This window comes from Chiloscyllium plagiosum, unplaced genomic scaffold (genome assembly GCF_037043375.1).
Source record: "Chiloscyllium plagiosum isolate Xiang-an unplaced genomic scaffold, Cpla_swu_hap1 HiC_scaffold_37, whole genome shotgun sequence".
NCBI classification, from domain to species: Eukaryota; Metazoa; Chordata; class Chondrichthyes; order Orectolobiformes; family Hemiscylliidae; genus Chiloscyllium; species Chiloscyllium plagiosum.
Window position 1 is genome coordinate 26,619,901 of NW_028270175.1, and position 21,611 is coordinate 26,641,511.

The 21,611-nt window shown below is 43.3% G+C and overlaps 1 protein-coding gene across 9 annotated transcripts in view; it reads right to left on the bottom strand.

Moving 5' to 3' along the window:
• ccdc30 (coiled-coil domain containing 30) overlaps positions 1-21,611 on the bottom strand; it is a 159,417-nt gene that overhangs the window by 20,150 nt on the left and 117,656 nt on the right. For all 9 annotated transcript variants that reach the window (XM_043675691.2, XM_087980519.1, XM_043675689.2 and 6 more), the window contains 5 exons: positions 18,263-18,472; positions 16,775-16,932; positions 15,465-15,630; positions 7,427-7,548; positions 4,669-4,810 (listed from right to left, as the gene is read on the bottom strand). In XM_043675691.2, the coding sequence (XP_043531626.2) occupies positions 4,669-4,810; positions 7,427-7,548; positions 15,465-15,630; positions 16,775-16,932; positions 18,263-18,472 (798 nt within the window). The remainder of the gene's footprint in view (positions 1-4,668; positions 4,811-7,426; positions 7,549-15,464; positions 15,631-16,774; positions 16,933-18,262; positions 18,473-21,611) is intronic.

Here is a 21,611-nt window from a genome sequence, read left to right on the forward strand (position 1 = left end):
TTTTGGTAGCACAAAGTGAAGAAGATATGCTCACATGGAACTCCCTACTCTCCTTTGACTTTAAATGAAGTCTCATTCTAATTCATGGAGAATTTTTCAGGAGGTAGAGTTCCCTGGGCTACCATCTGTAGAGTCATTGGCAAATCCATTCCTGCTGATACTGGGTGCGCTGCAGCCGCTGGCTGGAGATGTAATTTCTGCATTTCAGAGAGCTGCGAAGAAAACTGATTGGCTGTCGGTTGAATTGTCCCAGCAGCACCATAAACTGCATTGGACAGGACAAGTACCACAAGCAGTTCCCAGATACAGGGCCAGGGATATGTCAAGGTCTGAGGGTGGGGAGGGAAGTGACCACCTGGGGTTTGTAGATGGAGATACTATTATGGGGAATGAATCTGCAAGAGTACCCAATCTTGAAAGGAGGCTATTGATGAAGGCACCCCAAACCCTTCCCCTGATTCAAGATCAGAACAGACCGACTTTCTAGTTTGGGAAGAAGTGAGAACTGCAGATGCTGGAAACTAGAGGTTAGACTAGAATGGTGCTGGAAAAAACACACCAGGTCAGGCAGCATCCGAGGAGCAGGAAAATCGACGTTTCGGGCAAAAGCCCTTTCTGGTTTGGGCTGCCCACTGCTGAATTCAGGACCCAGAAGAGGAGTGCACAAAGTGCAAATCACTAAGTCCTGTTCAATCTGTTATGATATTACATGATAGTTCCGTTTCCCTGTGATTCGGAGTTACAAAAAAATTACTTAATAGCAGCACCATTTAAACCAATTGGACTGGAATTTTGTTATAGCCAATACAGGTAAGGAAAGTTCTACAAATAATGGTCTAAATTCTTCAATCGCGTTTCGGCAATTTGTGTTGAAGAAAAGCACATTATAGCAGAACTGACTGTCTTCTGGAAGCCAGACTCAATGCCAGAAGAACAATCATTGGCGGGTAGCCTGTCAATCTGAATTCTCTACATGCCTTGGAGACTTCCATACAGCAATCATTGGCTAAGTAGAACTCACTAGAATCCCAATTCCTCTCTCATGTTTGCCCCTTGTGAAGACTTCTGTTTCTAGAGGGCAATGTAGTGACAAGTGCTTTCTTCACACTTGGCTGGAGTGCAAGGTGAAGTGCCCGTCTCTGTGTTAAGTTTATCCACATAATCTCTATTGCTGCCTCACAGGAAGGAAGCTTATGTCAGGTATAGATAGCTGGGATCAAGTGAATCCTTCATGGAGTATAGGGGGTGTAGGACTACACTTAAGAGGGAAACAGGAGGGAAAAGCAGTGCATGAGATAGCTTTGGCAGATAGGGTAAAGGAGACTCCAAAGAGATTCTACAAGTATATTAAGCGAAAAATGGTTACTAGGGAGAGAATAAGGTTCCTGAAAGATCAATGAGGCCATCTTCGTGTGGGGAAATATAGGAGATGGGCGAGATCTTGAATGAATATTTCTCATCTGTATTTACCATGGAGAAATGAGGCAGAGATGCCGGTGTTGGACTGGGATGGACAAAATCAGAAGTCACTCGACTCCAGGTTATGGTCCAACAGATTTATTTTTAATTTGAAGCTTTTGGAGTGCTGCTCCTCCATCAGATGAAGGAGAAAGTTGATGGAGAATGACATGGAAGCCCGGGAACTCAGGGAAGTAAACAGTGATGTTTTTGAAAACAGCCCGTCTTACAAAAGAGTAAATGCTGGAGGTGTTAAAAAATAAAGGTAGATAAATCCCTGGGACCTGATCAAGTGTATCCCAGGACATTGTGGGAAGCTAGGGAAAAAAATGCATGAACCCTGACAGAGATATTTGTATCGTCTACAGCCACAGGTGAGGTGCCAGAAGATTGGAGGGTGGCTAATATTGTGCCATTATTTAAGAAACACTGAAAGGAAAAGCCAGGAAACTACAGGCCAGTGAGACTAATGTCAGATTTGGACAAGTTGTTGGAGGGGTGGGATCTACATGCATTTGGAAAGGCAAGGACTGGTTAAGGATAGTCAGCATGGCTTTGTTTATGGAAAATAATTTTTCACAAATTTGATTGAGTTTTTTGAAGAGGTGACCAAGAAGATGGTGAAGGCAGAGCAGTACACATTGTCTACATGGACTTTAGCAAGGCCTTCAACAAGGTACTGCATGGTAGACTGATTAGTAGGGTTAGATTACATGGGATCCAGGGAGAGCTAGACAATCAGATACAAATTTTTCTTGACAGTAGGAGGCAAAGGATAGTGGTGGAGGGTTGTTTTTCAGACTGGAGGCCTGTGACCAGTGGTGTGCTGCAAGAATTGGTGTTGGGTCCCCTGTTGTTCAATGATTTGGATGAGAATATAGGAGACACGGTTAGTAAGTTTTTTGATGACACCAAAATTGTTAGTATAGTAGACAGTGAAGAAAGTTATCCAAGAATATAACGGGATCTTGATTAACAGGGCTGAGCAATGGCAGCTGGAGGTTAATCCAGATAAGTGCGAGGTGTTGCGTTTTGGTAAGACAAACTAGGGCAGGATTTACATAATTAATGGAAAGGGCCTGTGAAGTGTTGTCAAACCATGTATCTAGTTCACAAGTGGCATCATAAGTAGACAAGGTGGTGAAGGAGGCATTTGGCATGCTTGCCTTCATCAGTTAAAAATCACACAACACCAAGTTATATTCCAACAGTTTTATTTGGAATTACAAGCTTTCAGAGAGCTGCTCTTTGTCCAGTAGCTCAGGGCTACCTGACGAAGGAGCAGCGCTCTGAAAGCTTGCATTTCCGAATAAACCTGTTGCACTGTAACTTGATGTTGTGTGATTTTTAACTTTGTCTATCCCAGTCCAACACTGGCACTTCCACATCTTGCCTTCATCAGTCAGAGCACTAAGTACAGAAGTTGGGACAATATGTTACAGCTGTACAACACATTGGTAAGGCCACATTCAGAGTACTCCATACAGTTCTGGTCACCTTGCTATAGGAAGGATGTTACTAAACTGGAAAGGGTGTGAAAAAGATTTACAAGGAAGTTACCGAGACTGGAAGGTTTGAATTATGAGGAGAAACTGAATATTTTACTTGTAAATCAAGAGTTATGTTCAAAATGTTCGGACATTTTGCCCTGGAGCATTAGGAGGCTGAGGGGAGACCTTATACGGGTTTATAAAATCACGAAGGGCATGGATAAGGTGAATAGCCAAGGACTTTGTCCCAGAGTAGAAGAGTCCAAAATGAGAGGGCATAAGTTTAAGGTGAGAGGGGAAAGATTCAAAAGGGACCTGATGGCAACTTTTTCACACAGAGGGTGGTGCGTATATGGAACAAGCTGCCAAAGGAAGTGATAGAGGCAGGTACACTTGCAACACTTAAAAGACATTGGACAGGCACACGGATATAAAAATTTAGAGATATTCAAGCCAAATGTAGGCAAATGGGACTAGTTCAGTTTAGGAAATCTGGTTGGCACTGACGAGTTCGGCCGTAAGGTTGGTTGCCATGTTGTATGACTCCATGACTTATAATGTCAATAATTCATATTCTTTGGCCAAGATTCCAGGCCACTTCCTGCTTGAAGAGCAGGCCTGCCACGGAGACAAATGGGAGGAGGTCAGGAAGAAATGACCATCAGGTGGGAGGAGTGATGAGGAACTGGTGTCATTCAGTATGGGAATGACTAGGCCTTCAGTTCTGGAATACCTCCAGGTCTGCAATTAATCATCTCAGAGTGTATATGTGCAGGAGTCCACAATGGAATACAGATTATCTTTATTAGGCAAGCTTGAAATAAATTATACTGGATCATTGAGAGGAAAATAAATGCTGCAACTATTCAAAGACTTCTACTATGGAAAATATGTCCAGTTATGACTGGAAACACGCATTAGTGACACTTTACCTCCTCCTGACTCACCATCTGACTGAACAGTCTTCCCAGGTAAAGCAGCATTTCACCTGTACCCTCACCAGTCTTATGTATTGTATTCGCTGTACTCAATATACCTTACTCTACACTGGAGAAACCAAATGCAGACGGGGTGGCGGCTTTGTGGTACACCTCTGGTTCGTGTGCAAGCAAGACCCTGACTTCCCGTAGACGGTCATTTTAACACAGCGTCCTGCTCACACCCCATTTGTCTGTCCTCGGCATACTGCAGTGCTCCAGTGAGTCACAGAAAACCCTGAAGGAGCAACACCTTATCTTCAAACTAGGCATTTTACAATCTTCTGGACTCAATATTGAGTCCAAGACCTTCAAATTGTGAACCCATTCCTTCCCTTTCTTTTAGCTTTGCTTGTTACATTCTCTGTCACCATGTCCTTCCCCTCCTTCCCCTCCAGTGGGACTGCCTGTTCTTTCCAGTCTGGCAGTTAGACATACCATTGCCATTCTCACATCCTGATCACCTCATCTGAGCTATCACCACTCCAGCCAACTTCACCCCTCCTCACCCCAATTAAATAAATGCTGCTCCTTGCACACTTCACTTTAGCTCTGCTGAAGAGTCATCTGGACTCAAAACGTTAGCTTGCTTTCTCTCCGTGGATACTGCCTGACTTTCTGCTCCCTATGTAAAAAATGGCATTTATGAAAATGCAGTTCTCCTTTATTACTGCAGTGATACATGCTCAATGGGTGGAGCATGGCTTGAACATAACTCTTGATTTACAAGTAAATAAACTGACCTTATCCATTAGGTTTTTCATCAATTTGATCTCACTTTCCAAGTGTTTTATTTTACCATCTCGCAGCATCACTTCACGGATAAAGATCTCTTTAGCTTTGCGCAGCTTCTGTTTGTGTCTCATCTGTTTCTCATTATACAATCTGGTAAGAAAGAAAAACAAATCTTGGTTTTATTTCACACCTTTCATAGCCTCAAGATCCCAAAGTGTTTCAGAGCCAGTAATATTCCTTGAGAAATTGAGATATAGGTTTATATTGTGCAGCTCCTGCCTTTCTCTTGCACAACGCTTTTCTTAATCTGAGTAGAATTCTCTGGAGGATTTTTAACAGACACTATCGCCTAATGGCTTTGCTTCAAAAGAATGTGCAGATTGTTGGCTTAGAAAACTTTTCCTCTTAATCTTATTCCTGTCCACCATCTCTGTAATAAAATATTGTGGAGAAATGTGTGCAACAATTTCAATGGTGGAAGGCAAGGATGCCCTGAGGCATGGTACATTGGCAAGACCAAGCAGATGCTACGACAACGAATGAATGGACACTGTGCAACAATTGCCAGACAGGGATGTTCCCTCCCAGTTGGGGAACACTTCAGCGATCAAGGACATTCGGCCTCGGAACATCAGGTGACCGTACTCCAAGGCAGATTTCAGAATACGTAACAATGCAGAGTCGCTGAGCAGAGGCTGATAGCTACGTTTGGTATTCATGAGAATCGCCTCAACCGGGACCTTGGATTCAAGTGACACACAGGTGACCCCACTACACTATACACACACATTCTTGCACACGATCACACTCATACACTGACACACACACACACACCACACACACCACACACACCACACACACCACACACACCACACTCTCTCTCTCTCTCTTTTAGACACCCTTATACCCCCACACCATTTCCCGCCACACCCATACGCGCACGCGTGCGCACACACTCTTTCTCTTTCTCTCTCTTTTTCTCTCTCTCTTCCCCCATCTCATATGCATGCACAGACACATGTAAGTCTATGGGGTGAATTTGCATTTGCAGATACATTTGATTTTGTTCAAAAAGCACACAAGCTGTAGACAGTCAGTTCATGTGATACTTTACAAATTCCTATTTTTGAAGTAGAACTGGTCTGACTCAAGGACCAAAGGGTCTGTTTCCATGCTGTACATCTCTATGCCTCTAAGGTTGGTATACAGACAGACTCTAACCTTATACCTTTAATGCATTGTCTGAGCTGAGATGTCACCTTTTTTAATAAAACCTTAAGTTATCTTAGGAATGTGACTTGAAAGAAGTTCTGGATTTACATATTAATGAATTGAAACCTGCAACCCATTCTAAGTGATTAAATGCTTAACAGCAATCTAGGTTTATTCAATATATCGCATCAGTCATATGACACTTTGATCTTTTACTATAAATTCTGAGTCCTTTAACCCTGCTCCACTAGCTACCTGATGAAGGAGCACCGCTTCCAAAGCTTGCACTTCCAAATAAACCTGTTGGTCTATAACCTGGTGTCATGTGATTTTTAACTTTGTCCACCCCAGTCCAACACTGGCACCTCCACATAACGGTGGAAAGGACCCACTCCTCCTCTTATGTATTTAGTGTTCCAATGTTGAGATATGATACTATTTTAATGTAAGCAAACAGAGAAGCTAATCTGTACACAGCCAGCATAACAACCAGCAATTACATGGTGAACAGACAACACATTTAAGTGATGTTGGTTAGGGATACCAATTGTTCAGGCCACCTGCAGTGTAGAGTAACAGAATGCCAAAACTACACTTAAGAAAATAATGCAAGAGAAATATCACAGTTCAGAAGCCATGGAAAATGTGTACCTAATAACGTTGTATACTTATAATCTATGACGCATATTTACTTTGAAATTTGCTTTACTGTATATACTGATATTCAGCATCAACTTTGACTTCAGAATCAGCACGACTTGATAACTGAGATGCTGCTATTGCCTGCACAAACACTTTGTTAGTCTTGTGAAAATGTAACAAGGCAATGGTAAAGATTAATGTTTCCTTTTGCTGGAAGATTCCCTGGTATTTTGTTCAGCTGCAGGTAAGGTCAAACTGCTAGTTGCTATGGATCTCTCCCAATTGAAGAAAGTCAGAAATAAAGTATTTCTGACATTTAACATCTAGTGCATGTACAATTGTTTATTTGCTGCTGTGATTCTTTGGAGCTCAGCTTTCTCTATTTTGCCTGAGTGCATGAATAACATGTCTTAGCTCTAACCTCAGGAGCCAACCTTACAATATTAGTGCTTTTTTCTTCATTCTTTACACCATAGATCTGCCTGATCTGCAATCAACATTTTGTTGTCTATGCCCACTAATGAACTGATTAGGATTTTCCCTAATGCATTTCACAGAGGAGTTACCAAATAGAGAAAACTTACCTCTTAGGATGTAAACCAAGACATCCTGCATAATTTCCCACAGTTTTTATTGCAATATGTTCAATTAAATTAAGAAAGGTGTAATTAAGCCCTCTCCATTTACTCTCTCTGATTGGACAGGAAAGGCAACTCGCTTCACAATTGAGAATTACTGGTCCAGTTGCTGCTACTGAGACCAACAACATTTTCACAACTATAAATCGGTAGCCAGTACAGAGAAATAACTGTCTAAACTTTCTTATCACATAACAGGTGCCAAGGCTGGGCTCATTCCCCATTAGTTCCTATGTACTCCCTACCACCCCTGACAAATTATCCGTTTACTCACCTGACTTGTGAATCCAATTGTTGTAACATGTTCTGCAGCTCTTCCTTAAGTTTCTCTATCTCTTGTTTGTGCGTACAAATTTCATCCATCAATTTCTTATTAGCCTTTTGATTACTGAGATTCTAATTGGAAAACAGCTTATATTAGCAGCTTTACAGTTTAAGATGAAATATAATATAGTTTCCTTTGGAAAGCACCAAATAATTATTCTTAATTTTAAAAAAATGAGAAGGGGCTGGTATTTCACAGTGCAATGATGTGCCCATCCACTGACCAGAAATTCATGAGGAACTCTATCTTGACCAATTATGGAAACTCAATCCAATTTTACATGCCTTCTTCGGTTAACTGTCTGCTACTGGGTCACCCATCCGTTTAAGGGATAAACTTCTATCTCCAAATGGAAAGCTGGCCAATTGGAAAGCTGGGAGCTATTCAGTCCCAGCAGCACCTCTGGAAGTGATGGCTCTGCAGGGACTGCAACCAGAAAGAACCAACAATCATGGAGCAGACCTGAAATATTGGTAAATAGGGTTCAGCTCACATGGACCAGGCAAGCCAAGAAAGGTGAGGGCATAGGGAACTACTTCTAAGGAAGTGCCCCTCTGTGGCCACAGGGTGCTTAATCAGGAGGGTTACCATCATGATCGGGACAGCAAAAAGGGGATATGACATAGCTTTGGCTAGTAGAGTTAAGGAGAATCCAAAAAGATTTTATAAGTACATTAAAAACAAAACTGTAACTAGGGAGAGAATAGGGTCCCTTAAAGATCAACATGGTGGTCTATGTGTGGAACCACAGGAGATGGCTGAGATATTAAATAAATATTTCATATCAGTATTTACTGTGGAGAATGACATAGAAGCTAAAGAACTTGGTGAAATAAATATTGATGTCTTGAAAAGAGTTCATATTACAGAAGAGGTAGAGGTATAAATATGTGAACAGATTATGGAAAGATGAAGGAGCAACAGGGCGGTGGTGATAGGAGATTTTAATTTTCCCAATATTGACTGGGATTCACTTTGTGTTAGAAGTCTAGATGGAGCAGAATTTGTAAGGAGCATTCAGGAGGGTTTTCTAGAGCAATATGTAAATAGTCCAACTCGGGAAGGGGCCATACTGGATCTGGTGTTGGGAAATGAGCCTGGCCAGGTGGTTGAAGTTTCAGGAGGGGATTACTTTGGGCATAGTGATCACAATTCCGTAAGTTTTAAAATACTCATGGACAAAAAGACGAGCGTGGTCCTAAAGGAATAGTGCTAAATTGGGGGAAGGCCAACTATACCAAAATTCGGCAGGAGCTGGGGAATGTAGATTAGGAGCAACTATTTGAAAGTAAATCCACATTTGATATGTGGGAGACTTTTAAATTGACGTTGATTAGAGTTCAGGAGATATGTTCCTGTGAAAATAAGGGATAGAAATGGCAAGATTAGGGAAGCATGGATAACAGGTGAAATTGTGAGACTAGCTCAAAGGAAAAAGGAAGCATACATAAAGTCTAGGTGACTGAAGACAGACGAAGCTTGATAAGAATATTGGGAATGTAGGACCAACATGAAATGAGGAATTAAGAGGGCTACAAAAGGGGTCATGAGATATCTTTAGCAAACAGGGTTAAGGAAAACTCCAAAGCCTTTTATTCATATATAAGGATCAAGAGGGTAACTAGTGAAAAGGCTGATCCAACTCAAGGACAAAGGAGGAAAGTTATGCATTATGACAAAGGAGTAGGAGAAAATGGGTGAGATTCTTAATGAGTGCTTTGCATCGGTATTCATTGAGGAGAGGGGCATCATTGATGTTGAGGTTAGGGATAAATGTTTGATTATTCTAGGTCAAGTTGGCATAAGGAGGGAGGAAGTGCTGGGTATTCTAAAAAGCATTAAGGTGGACAAGTCCCCACATCCGGTGGGATCAATCCCAGGTTACTGAGGAAGCGAGAAAGGAAATAGCAGGGGCCTTAACAGATATCTTTGCAGCATCCTTGAACACAGGTGAAGTCCCGGAGGATTGAAAAATTGCTAATGTTGTCCCCTGGTTTAAGAGGGATAGCAGGGATAATCCAGGTAATTACAGACCGGTGAGCCTGATGTCAGTGGTAAGGAAGCTGCTGGCGAAGATACTGAGGGATAGGATCTAGTCTCACTTGTAAGAAAACGGGCTTATCAGTAATAGGCAACATGGTTTTGTGCAGGGAAGATCATGTCTTACAAACCTAATAGAATTTTTTGAGGAAGTGACAAAGTTGATTGATAAGGGAAGGGGTGTAGATGTCATATACATGGACTTCAGTAAGGCATTTAGTAAGATTCCCCATGGTAGGCTGATGGAGAACGTATAGTTGCAGGAGGTCCAGAGTGTACTAGCTAGATGGATAGAGAACTGGCTGGGTAACAAGGTGACAGAGAGTAGTAGTGGAAGGGAGTTTCTCAAAATGGAAATCTGCGACCAGTGGTGTTCCACAGGGATCCGTGCTGGGACCACGTTTTTTGTGATATACATAAAAGATTTGGAGGAAGGTATAGGTAGTCTGATAAGCAAGTTTGCAGATGACACTAAGATTGGTGGAGTAGCAGATAGTGAAGGGGACTGTCAGAGAATACAGCAGAATATAGTTAGATTGGAGAGTTGGGCAGAGAAATGGCAGATGGAGTTCGATCTGGGCAAATGCGAGGTGATGCATTTTGAAAGATCCAATTCAAGAGAGAACTATACAGTAAGTGGAAAAGTCCTGGGGAAAATTGATGTACAGAGAACACCCTGTACTGGGTGTTCAGGTCCATTGTTCCCTGAAGGTGGCAACGCAGGTCAATAGAGCGGTCAAGAAGGCATATGGCATGCTTTCCTTCATCGGATGGGATATTGAGTACAAGAGTTGGCAGGTTATGTTACAGTTGTATAAGGCTTTGGTTCAGCCACATATGGAATACTGCAATGGTCTGGTGGCCATATTACCAAAAGGATGTGGTTGCTTTCGAGAGGGATCAGAGGAGATTCACCAGGATGTTGCCTGGTATGGAGGGCGTTAGCTATAAAGCGAGGTTGAGTAGTTTAGGATTATTTTCATTAGAAAGACAGAGATTGAGGGGGGACCTGATTGAGGTCTACAAAATCACTAGAGGTATAGACAGGATGGATAGGGTCACGTGTTCAAAGTGAGAGGGGAAAAGTTTAGGGGAGATATATGTGGAAAGTTCTTTATGCAGAGGGTGGTGGGTACCTGGAACATATTGCTTGTGGAGGTTGTAGGGGTGGGCATGATAGCAAGATTTAAGATGTATCTAGACAGATACATGAATCGGCAGGCAGCAAAGGGATACAGACCCTTAGAAAATAGGTGACGGTCATAGATAGAGGATCTGGAATCGGTGCAGGCTTGGAGGGCCAAAGGACCTGTTCCTGTGCTGTAATTTTCTTTGTTCTTTGTTCTAAGAAGAGATGCTGGAGGTCTTATAATACATAAACATCAATAAATCCCTGGCACCTGATCAGGTGAAGCTAGGGAAGGGATTGCTAGGTCCCTTGGTGAGATATTTGTATCATTGATACTCATGGGTGAGGTATTAGAAGACTGTAAGTTGGCTCATGTGGTGTCATTATTTAAGGAAAACTGTAAGGAAAGGTCAGGGAACTATCGACTGGTCAGCTTTAAGTCAGTGGTGGGTACATTGTTGGAGGGGATTCTAAGGGACAGGATTCACGTGCATTTGGAAAGGCAAGGATTGATTAGGGATAGTCAACATGGCTTTGTATGTGGGAAATCATATCTCATTAACCTGACTGAGTTCTTTGAAGAAGCGACAAAGAAGACTGATGAAAGCAGAGCAGTGGACCTTGTTTATATGGACTTCAGCAAAGCATTTGACAAGATTCTGCATGGCAGACTGGTTAGTAAGGTTTGATAACATGGATCCAGTAGGAGCTAGCCAATTGGATACAAAATTGGCTTGAAGATTGGAGAGACAGCTTGGTAATAGAGAATTGCTTTTCGGGCTATGGGCCTGTGACTAACGGTGTGCCACAAGCATTGGTGCTGTGTCCACTGCATTTTTGTCATTTATACAAATGATTTGGATGCGAATATATGATAGAATAGAATAATCATTTTAAAATAGTCATTACAAAAATTTGTACAGTGAAAAGTGTTTGAGTCGCCAAATCACACAGGACCTACAATAATAACAGAAGGCATAGATAAGAAAAAAATTTTTAAAAAGAACTAAGCCAAAGTCTATCTTAGTTTAATTCCTGGTTCCTGGGTTTGTACTGCTGCAAGGTCATCATGCGGGCTGGTGGAATACTGGGCCAAAAGCCGCTGCCGAAGCAGGCCATCCCTTATTGGGCCTCTGGAATCCCAGACTGCAAGACTTCACTGTTGCAAAAACTGCCCAAAGGATTCTTGGGCTGTCGAATGCTGGGCCGAAATCATCTCAATGCCGAAACCCCTGATGTAGCAACTGATACTGGGTCCCTGTACTCACCCCTCCACTGGCCACCTCCTCTACGCTGATTCTACAGTCCTACTCCAGACTCATCATCCCCTTCATTGCCATCCTCCAGGTCCCACTGTGGACTCAGCATCTGCCTCACCACCAACGCTCAGGTCCAGCTCCAAGTTCACTGGACATCTTGCCTTTGTCCATCAGAGTTAGTAAGTTTGCAAATGACACCAAAATAGGTGGTGCAGTGGACAGTGAAGAAGATTATCTCAGAGTAGAATGGGACCTTGATTGTATGGGCTAAGGGGCCAAGCAGAGGCAGATGGAGTTTAATTTAGATAAGTGTGAGGTGTTGTATCTTGGTAAGGCAGACCAGGGCAGGACTTACACACTTGGCAGTGAGGAATCTTGCAGAAAAACGAGATTTAGAGATGCAGGTGCATGGCTCCTTGAAAGTGGGGTTGCAGGTAGACAGGCAGATGAAGAAGGCATTTGGCATGCTTGCCTTCATTCGTCAGAACATTGAGTATAGGAGTTGGGACATTATGTTGTGGCTGTACAGAACATTGGTGAGGCCATTTTTGGAATACCACGTACAATTCTGGTTGCACTTCTATGAGAAGGATATTGTTAAACTTGAGAGGGTGCAGGAAAGATTTACAAGGATGTTGCCAGGATTGGACGATTTGAGCTATAGGGCTGAATAGGCTGGGGCTTTTTTCCCTGGAGCATGGAGGCTGAGGAGTGACTTTATAGAGGTGTATGAAATCATGAGGGGCATGGATAGGGTCAATAGCTAAGGACTTTTTCCTAAGGTGGGAGCTAGAGGGCATAGGTTTAAGGTGAGAGGTTCCTAAGGGTAGGAACGTCCTTCATGCAAAGGATGGTACATGAATAGAGTGAGCTGCCAGAGGAAGTGGTGAAGGCTGGTACAATTACAACATTTAAAAGGCATCTGGATGGTTATATGAATGGGAAGGGTTTAGAGTGATACGGACTAAATGCTGGCAAATGGGCCTCAGTCAGACTGGGATGTTTGATTGGTGTCGATGAGTTGGACTGAAGGGTTTGTTTCCATGGGAGACAGCGAGGTCTGCAGATGTTGGAGATCAGAGTTGAGAGCGTGTTGCTGGAAAAGCATAACAGGTCAGACAGCATCTCAGGAGCTGGAAAATCGATGTTTCAGGCCAGAGGCCTTCATCAAGAATGAGGGCTTGTTTCCAATGTATGACTCTATGGAACTACCAAGATATACTTGACAATCTTCCCATGTTCCCATGTGGTAATGCCCTCCTTCATTTGGTTACTTATGGGCTTCAGCTAGTCTCAGGTAGGGAATGCAGAAGCTTCACCAGAACCCTCCACATCACTGGTAAATACCAAGGGCAGTGGGAAATAACAGGCATGCCACCCTCACACCTGATTTTTCGTCTTCTCACAAGTATGTTCCAAGATCCTGTAAAATCCAGACCTTGTTTTTCATTGTTCTGTTGTATTGCGCATAATATAATGCATCTTATGGGTGACTTGTCATTTGTTTCCTCCAGATCGAAAATTTTGCTTGGGAATTAGGGAGACTAGCAAATTTACAGCTTGGAGAATGAGGTGAACAAATCTCCAGAGCAGTTTATTCGTTTCACAACAATGCCTGTCGATTCATCCAGGATTGAAAATGTGTTGCTGGAAAAGCGCGGCAGGTCAGGCAGCATCCAAGGAACAGGAGAATCGACGTTTCGGGCATGAGCCTTTCTTCAGGAATGAGGAAAGTGTGTCCAGCAGGCTAAGATAAAAGGTAGGGAGGAGGGACTTGGGGGAGGGGTGTTGGAAATGCGATAGGTGGAAGGAGGTTAAGGTGAGGGTGATAGGTCTGAGTGGGGGTGGGGGCGGAGAGGTCAGGAAGAAGATTGCAGGTTAGGAAGGTGGTGCTGAGTTCGAGGGTTGGGACTGAGACAAGGTGGGGGGAGGGGAAATGAAGAAACTGGAGAAATCTGAGTTCATCCCTTGTGGTTGGAGGGTTCTTAGGCGGAAGATGAGGCGCTCTTCCTCTAGCAGTCGTGTTGGTATGGTCTGGCGATGGAGGAGTCCAAGGACCTGCATGTCCTTGGTGGAGTGGGAGGGGGAGTTGAAGTGTTGAGCCACGGGGTGGTTGGGTTGGTTGGTCCGGGTGTCCCAGAGGTGTTCTCTGAAACGTTCCGCAAGTAGGCGGCCTGTCTGCCCAATACAGAGGAGGCCACATCGGGTGCAGCGGATGCAGTAAATGATGTGTGTGGAGGTGCAGGTGAATTTGTGGCAGATATGGAAGTATCCCCTGGGGCCTTGGAGGGAAGTAAGGGGGGAGGTGTGGGCGCAAGTTTTGCATTTCTTGCGGTTGCAGGGGAAGGTGCTGGGAGTGGAGGTTGGGTTGGTGGGGGGTGTGGACCTGACGAGGGAGTCACGGAGGGAGTGGTCTTTTCGGAACGCTGATAGGGGAGGGTAGGGAAATATATCCCTGGTGGTGGGGTCTGTTTGGAGGTGGCGGAAATGACGACAGATGATACGATGTATATGAAGGTTGGTGGGGTGGTAGGTGAGGACCAGTGGGGTTCTGTCCTGGTGGCGATTGGAGGGGCAGGGCTCAAAGGCAGAGGAGCGGGAAGTGGAGGAGATGTGATGGAGAGCATTGTCGATCACGTCTGGGGGGAAATTGCGGTCTTTGAAGAAGGACTCTCCAACCACAAGGGATGAACTCTGATTTCTCCAGTTTCCTCATTTCCCCTCCCACCACCTTGTCTCAGTCCCAACCCTCGAACTCAGCACCACCTTGCTAATCTGCAATCTTCTTCCTGACCTCTCCGCCCCCACCCCCACTCCGGCCTATCACCCTCACCTTAACCTCCTTCCACCTATCGCATTTCCAACGCCCCTCCCCCAAGTCCCTCCTCCCTACCTTTTATCTTAGCCTGCTGGACACACTTTCCTCATTCCTGAAGAAGGGCTCATGCCCGAAACGTCGATTCTCCTGCTCCTTGGATGCTGCCTGACCTGCTGCGCTTTTCCAGCAACACATTTTCAGCTCTGATCTCCAGCATCTGCAGTCCTCACTTTCTCCTCGAAGATTCATCCAGGATTCCAGCTTTTGGTTGCTACCTTGATGGGAAGTCTACATGTGCAAAAACTGGATGAGGCCTGGATCTGTCTATCCAAAGTGCTATCTTTACCTGCACTCACTATCTTGGCTTACACACGAAGATTAGCCAGCTGGATCAGATATCGAGGAGTAGGCAGTGATCATGGAACTTGATTTAATTCAATACTCTGCAGGGTTGTGGTGGTTCCATCATTGAGTTCATTCAATACAGAGATTGTTAGTTCTTAGATCTCAAAAACATCAAGAGATTTGTGGATAGTGTGTAAAAATGGTAATGACTTAGAAGAGCAGTAATGACCTAGCTGAATGGAGGAGTAGGTTTGGTGTGCCAATTGGCAGACTCCTACTCCTGGTCAAAAATCAATGTCTTCTGATGTTCAAGAAACATTGCTGATAAAAGAAAATCTAATTCATCGACAACGTAATTAGTGCCACTCATTGGTATTTCAACTCTAAGTTGCCTACCTCAGAATACAAGGCCTCCTTTTCCTCCTCAAGGACATGCATCCGTGAATCCTGTTGTTGCATTTGCTGCTCAAGGTCACATTTGCCCCGTGCTAAGCACCCTTCCTTCTCTAACATTGATTTGATTTGTTTCTGGAGCTCCTCGGTGTTCTGATCTGCAAGTTTCCTATCAAGATAGAGATGGAGAATTACAGGCAGGGTACAGTATCTGTAACTCTTGATCATTTTGTGGAGAGTATGAGGGTGACTGGCTATGAGATACCTCTGGGGCTTGAATGTGTTAATGAGCAAGAGCGAGGATATGAGCAGCAGAGGAGAAGGCTGGTGTGGGAGCACTCCTGCTGGAAAAGACAACAGCCCTGTACAGCCAGCACCTTCTGATTCCCTATCATTTCTCCATTTCCCAAATACTAAGCAGAAACTTTAAAACTTAAAGTGGTTTCCATTTGCAATGTGGAACCCTCAAGTAATTATATGAATAAAAGGTCCTGCTTCTACAGCAGGACACTTGGATGCCTTGAAATCTACCGTCGTAAAGATGGCAACAAGTCCATATGTGGTGGGTTGGATACGTGTTTCCATTTTATTCATTTTTAAACCGGACCTGGTTTCTGTCCCAACCTTCTTCTTTCCTGTCGTGCACATAGCCAGGCAAGATGAAGGGTAGGTAATGAATAAATAGCTAAGCCTAAAAGCCCAGATCCAAAATGTATGGGAACATTTCTATGTAATAAACATAATCAGTATAGCGGTAACATACAAACATTGCACATTTGTGTTTACATAGGCTGTACTGTGTTATCAGGAAATTTTCACTTAACATACTCGTCGTTGAGTAGGAAAAGGTACCTGGAAGATTCAATTTTGTGCATTTAAATCAAATCAAATGTAAGGCTGTTATTACTTTTCCTTAAATATGTGCTTATCGAAAACAAGTTATACTTACAGCTGTCCAACTTTTAACCCTAACCATTTTAAAGTTTCAAAAATGTTCAACACTTTCTGCTAGAAGCATAAGTTCAATTTTGCATGCTGTTCTTATAGCTGTGAGGCCTTTGCCCCACAGTCCATATGGATATCTCTTTCTTTAAAAAACGGCTAGCCCACAGTTTTCTCATTCTTCTTGTACAAGTGCACAGTTGCCCGAGAGTGGTATCAAACCCAGGTCTCTGGAGCTGTGAGGTACCAGTGCTAACCACTGAGCCACCATGCCCAAATAAAGATGTTTACATGTTTGATTTCATTTCCTTTACATAACAGTTCACTCTCTTTTCTAGAACGTCATGGGTTCCTGTCTGTCCAGAATTTACCTCTGAAGGAGTTCCTCTTGTAGCTGATTCTTGAGCTTGGCTGCTGTGTCCCTACTTTCCTTTAGTTCCGTCTCCAATACCTCCCTCTCCTTATTTCGTGCCTCTGAGAGTCGCAGCTGATGCTGAATGCTGCACAACTGCTGCTGTATCTCTGCAGTCTTCAGGTCCAGGTCACATTGTGAATGTCCATGGGAGAAAGGGAGGGAAAATGAGACAAGAAGTATTTTGTATAACTTATACACAGCATTTTGCAAGTCATTTATTCATCTAAAAATTAAATGAATAGTGCTGATGAACAGATTTGGAAAACGTGCTTGAGAATAAGAAGTTTTCTTTAAAAGTAAAGGAATAACTGATTTGTTTACTAGCTAAAGTTCTATACAAAAGATGTACAGTATAGCTTCAGTTATTATAAAAGATTACAATACAAGAAACTCTTTTTAAGATCAAAACAGCGAAGCTGTTCTTCTACATCAATGACAACTTTTGATTGGATCCTGTTTATTTATTAATTTATTGGCTGAAAGAAATAGGAAAAATAATTGAGTGAATTCTCAACTGGAATTCCACTTGGCTACACGTAATCTGAAAGCAAAGAGGATGTACCTCAGCTGACTTAAAACTTAAATAAATTAAGACATACTTTAGCCACAATTAGTTTTGAGTTGATGAGCTTTGACTGCTGATAGACCTGGATAACCTGACTCACTGCAGGTAGGAAGAAGGAAATAAAAGAAGGGAGATGAAAGGCAAAGAAAGATATTTATACTAAAACCAAACACGTCTGTCAAAAATATCTCAAAGCATTTCACACATAATTAATTACTTTCAACTGCAAAGACTGCTGCTTCATGGAAAACGTTATAATAAAATTCTTAGAAACCATGGAAATGATCATTTTTCAGTCTTTACTGCTAAGGGTTGAGGAAGGAATGTTGATTAAAAGACTGCGATAAGGCAGAACTCAGCTTTGAATGATGCTACAAGAGATGATACTTTATCGATGCAGTCCATTCCCATTGGAATGCTAATCTAATTAAACTGGTTACCTTTTAACTGTATGAAAACATGTCATTTGGAAGTCCAGGCAGAGGATGTACTGAGTGGGGCGATGCCAACATTTCCTACTTCTACATAGTTTTGAGATTTCCTCATACGGAAATGCAATCACAAAATCGCAACATTCTCCTCGACTTGAAATCAGGCAGATTCCAACTGTAGTTCAAATCACTGCCCTTATGCCATAGTTGGCTTTTGTTTTACCATTGAAAGAAATTATTGCCATTACTAATAAACAATTAAACAAATTAGTCTTAATAGAATAAGAATAGAATTACATAATTAACTTCTGTAACTAGCTGCAAAGCCTGGGGGAATGAACACTAAAGTCAACACAAAAGTTAACAATTCTTTCACATTTTCATATTTAAGTATCAAACTTCAATTTATGAAAAGGGCCCAAACAGGTAATTCTGTTTCAACTCTCACCTTTTTTTCTGCACTTTGAGTTTTGTTTTTTTCTGCTACGAGTTCATCTTGTACACTCTTTAACTGTTTGCTGAGGTGGAAGGTCTTGTTAGATTCCATTTCCAGTTCTTTCAGCCTCTGCTGCTTCATTTCACATTCAGATTTCAATACTAAGTTGTGTTGATCCAGTTCAGACAGCCTACACTGTGCTGTTTTGTACTCCAAATTCATCTATGAATATAGATTTATAAAAGGTTTAGCAAACAATTTTGACCCACTACACCCGTGGTACTTACCTCTACATCAGTGCTACATTTTTCACAACACCCCAGAGATATCCATTGCCCTCTGGAACCTTCCACCCCTCCCTCCCTCTGACTACATCCCCTCCTCTCAACCCCACTTCCTGCCATGTATTTACTATCTCTTTTGACCTTCTGCTCTCTGATGCTGAACGTTCTGTACATAGCAAAGTTCGCGGTTTTATCCCTCTGCATTCCCACTGGAATTAATTTCAAGCATGACATGACGTTGAACTCTTCTTCAATTGCTTTTGCCTCCACGCTCATTTCTTTAGACAGGTGTCCTCTCCCTATCCCACAAACCCCTTCACCTAACTCCAACACAGTCCCTCTGCCTGTACGTCTCCCCCTGGCCTTGCACTCAACCTGTTCATTGAGAACTATTGACACGACATTGGTTGCCTCAATTTCTCTGCACCCCCTTCACCCATTCCTACCTGTCTCCCTGTGAATTGACTGCACTCCATGTTCTCAGATCCAACTCTGACTTTGTAATTAAATCTGCTGACAAGGGTGGCACTGTTGTTGTCTGGCAGACTGACCTCTACATTGCGGAGGCTGAGCATCAGCTCTCAGATACCTCCTCCTATGTCTCCCTGGACTATGACCCCCATCATGGAACATCATGCTACCGTGTCCACAACCGTCACTAACCTCATTTCATCTAGTGATCTCCCCCCCACCGACTGCCTCAAGTTCATAGCCAACCAACTCCAGACAGCTCATTTCTACCTCCTTCCCTTCTGCCTGCTCCTGCCTCACAGAACGCACTTTTTCCAATTCAACTTGGTCCTTCTCCCCTTGTCCACTCCATTCCCACTTACATCCACAGTTCATCTGATGCTTTACATCAGTTTCAGTATTTCCAGTTTGTGGGCTTCAGCCACCTCCTCTTTACCACAGACTTACAATCCGTTTATATATCCATCCCCCTCCAGGATGGTCTCAAGGCTCTCTGCTTTTTCCCTGGGAAAAGGTCTGAACTGTCCCTATCCAGCACTACTCTCCGCTGCCTGGCCAAGCTTGTCCTCACTCTGAATAAGTTCTCTTTTAACTCCTCTAATTTTTTTCAAGCCAAAAGGGTGGCCATGGGTAACCGCACTGGCTCCAGTTATGCCTGTCTCTTTGTGGGATGAGCGGAACATTCCTTGTTGCAGTCCTATTCCGCCCCACACAATTCTTGCTCTGGTGTATCGATGATATCTTCGGTGCTGTTTCCCTCTCTCGTCCGGAATAGGAAAAGTTTATCAATTTTGCTTCCAATTTCTATATCGCTCTCACCTTCATCTGGTTCATCTCTTACTCCTCCATTCCCTTCCTCAACAACCTCTTTTTCCATTTCTGGGGACAAGTCAGCCACCAATATTCACTACAAACCAACTGACCCCAACAGTTACCATGACTATACATTCTTACACCCCGCTTCTTGTAAAGACTCTATTCCATTCTCTCAGTTCCTCTATCTCGTCGTATCTGTTCTGATGATGCTATCTTAGACAAAGGGTCTCCAGAATGTCGACCTTCTTCCTCAACTAAGGATTTCCCAGCATCATGGTTAACAGGACTCTCAGCCGTGTCTGATCCATCTCCCTCACTTCAGCCCTCACCCCCTCTCTTCCCACCTACAATAGCGATAGGGTACCTCTTGACCTCACCTACAATCCCACCAGCATCCACATCCAAAGGACCACATGCCACTATTTCCACCACTTGCAGTAGGATGCTGCCACCAGACAAATATTTCTCTCTCCTCCCTTGTCAGCTTTCCATAAGGACCATTCCCTCTGGGAAACCTTGGTTCATTCCTCCTTCACTGCCACCATGCCCTGCACAGCCCCACTGCATCTTCTCCTGTAACTGCAGAAGGTGTAACATGTGTCTACTTACTTCCTCCCTCCTCAGTATCCAAGGGCCCAAATGCACCTTCCAGGTGAAGCAGCACTTTGCCTGCACTTCACACAATCTAGTCTACAGCATTCACTGCTCACAATGTTGTCTTCTCTACGTTGAGGAAATGAAGCATAGACTGGGTGACCATTTCACAGAACACCTACGTTCTGTCCACAAAAATGACACTGATCTTCCAAGTGCCTGCCATTTCAACACACCACCCTGTTCGCTTGTTAACATCTCTCTCAGGCATACTGCAGTGCTCCAGCAAAACTCAGCATGCAAGCTGAATAAACAGCACCTCATTTTTCACTTGGTAACTCTATAGCCTTCTGGACTCAATATTGCGTTCAACAATTTTAGAGCTTGAGGCACCTTCTTCCATGGCCTTACCCCTATCCACCAGGCCTTGTTATCACATGGACTGCTATTATACACAACCCATTGTTAGCCACTAATAGCCCCTGTTAGCAGCTATTCATTCTCCCAGACTGACCATTATCCACTCCTTTATCGGTCCAACTGTTCTTCTCTGTCTTTGCGCTCTATCTCCACCTATTGTTTATCCCTTCCTCCTTCCCCGTACACTATCTTCTGCATAAAAAAACAACTTTTTCCCAAGAATAGGCAACAACACCTCCTCCACCATAATCCTCAACAAAGGACCCCCGCAAGACTGCGTACTCAGCCTTCTACTATACTCCTTATGAACTCACAACTGTATGGCCAAATTCAGTCCCAACTGCATTTACAAGTTTGCTGACAACACCATTGTAGATCAGATCTCAGACAACAAAGAGACACAATATTGGCAAGAGTTTGAGTTTTTAGCAGCATGATGTAAAGGCAACAATCTTTCCATCAGCAAAATGGTCATTGGCTTCAGGAAGTGGACTGGAGGGCACACTCTTGTCTGTATGAATGGTGCTGGGGTGGAGATGGTTGAAAGCGTGAAATTCCTGGGAGTAAAGATCACCAACAATCTATCATGGTCCAGTCATATCACTGCGATAGTCAAAAAAGCACAACAATCTTTTTACTTCCTCAGGAGGCTAAGGAAATTTGGCAGGTCCACAAGGTCTCTTACCAATGTTTCTAGATGCACCATAGAAAGCATCCTATCTGTATTAGATTAGATTAGATTAGATTACTTACAGTGTGGAAACAGGCCCTTCGGC